Source organism: Aureococcus anophagefferens, assembly GCF_000186865.1.
Source record: "Aureococcus anophagefferens unplaced genomic scaffold AURANscaffold_2136, whole genome shotgun sequence".
Taxonomy (NCBI): domain Eukaryota; class Pelagophyceae; order Pelagomonadales; family Pelagomonadaceae; genus Aureococcus; species Aureococcus anophagefferens.
In genome coordinates this window covers 1-1,061 of record NW_008706672.1, presented here as the reverse complement: position 1 = coordinate 1,061, position 1,061 = coordinate 1, and the positions used below count along the sequence as shown (strand labels likewise).

The 1,061-nt window shown below is 68.8% G+C and overlaps 1 protein-coding gene across 1 annotated transcript; it reads right to left on the bottom strand.

Annotated features, from left to right (window-relative positions):
• Nucleotides 1-229: 229 nt before the first annotated feature.
• On the bottom strand, nt 230-633 carry AURANDRAFT_69528 (hypothetical protein; the record flags this gene model as incomplete). Its single annotated transcript, XM_009045299.1, has 1 exon — nt 230-633. A coding segment is annotated over one exon (404 nt), but the record flags the coding sequence as incomplete, so codon positions are not given.
• Nucleotides 634-1,061: the final 428 nt, after the last annotated feature.

Genomic DNA, 1,061 nt, shown 5'->3' with positions numbered 1-1,061 from the left:
CCTGAAACCGACGAGCCAATTTGGCTGCCTGTGCAAGTGAAGGTCAACAATGACCAACAGCGCGCGACCGCGCGCGACCGCGCGACGCGACCGGCGCGCCGTTCGCTCGCTCGTCGGCCCGCCCTATCGTCGCGGCCGCGAGCCGCCGGGCCCCGACGAGCGGCCGCCGTCGGGCGCGCGCGCGGCCGCGCGACGCGCGAACGCGTGAACTTCCGCGACAAAAACACACTGTTTCGACACGGAAAATACCTCAGATTCCGGGTTCATGGGCGAGTGCCGCATGTCCGCGGACGCCAGGAGACCCAACCGACGCTGATGCTCCCCGCCCTCGAGACCGATGCCCTTGGCGTGCATCTCCTTCGCGAGCGCGTGCAGCGCGTCGTTGTACGCGTGCGGGGTCCGCCCCACGGGCATTCCCTCGCGGCCCGCCTCGAGCGTCTCCTGGAGGGCCTGGCCCCGGAACAATTCGCCGCAGAATCCTTCATTTCGCGCCGCTGTGAGCGTGATGGCGTCTTTGCGCTGGAGGATTGGCACACCCAACTCGTCGACCTCGGCCTTATTCATGAGCACGGGGACGCCTCTGAGGTGGTCCTTGGCGTGTGGGACTCCAGGGGGCGGAGTGGACCCGCCCATGGCGGGCGCCGGGGCGCCCCGCGGCGCGTGCGGGTGACTTTCGCGTGCCAACGGACGGCGTCCTCGACCTAGACCGCTTTGAAAGTTTTGCCACAAAAACTTTGTTGACGTGAAGAAATTACGACGCGATGTGCGGCGCGGTGGCGGCCGGGCCAGCCTAACGGCCTAACACAACATGGCAATGACGCGGTCGCCGCCGGCCGAGGGCGACCGATGGCGCGACCTGAAGCTCTACGCGCTCTTCGCGGCCTTTGGCGGCGGGGCGTCGTGGTTCGGCACGGTGCTCGCCTTCATGGAGGTGCCGCTCTACCAGCGCCACTTCTCGGGCCTCGAGCTGTCGAACCGGCTGGAGCTGGGCTACAACTGCGGCACGGTGCCCGCGGCGGCGTTCCTCGTCGCGCTCGGCGTCGGCTGGCGCGCGAGCCGGC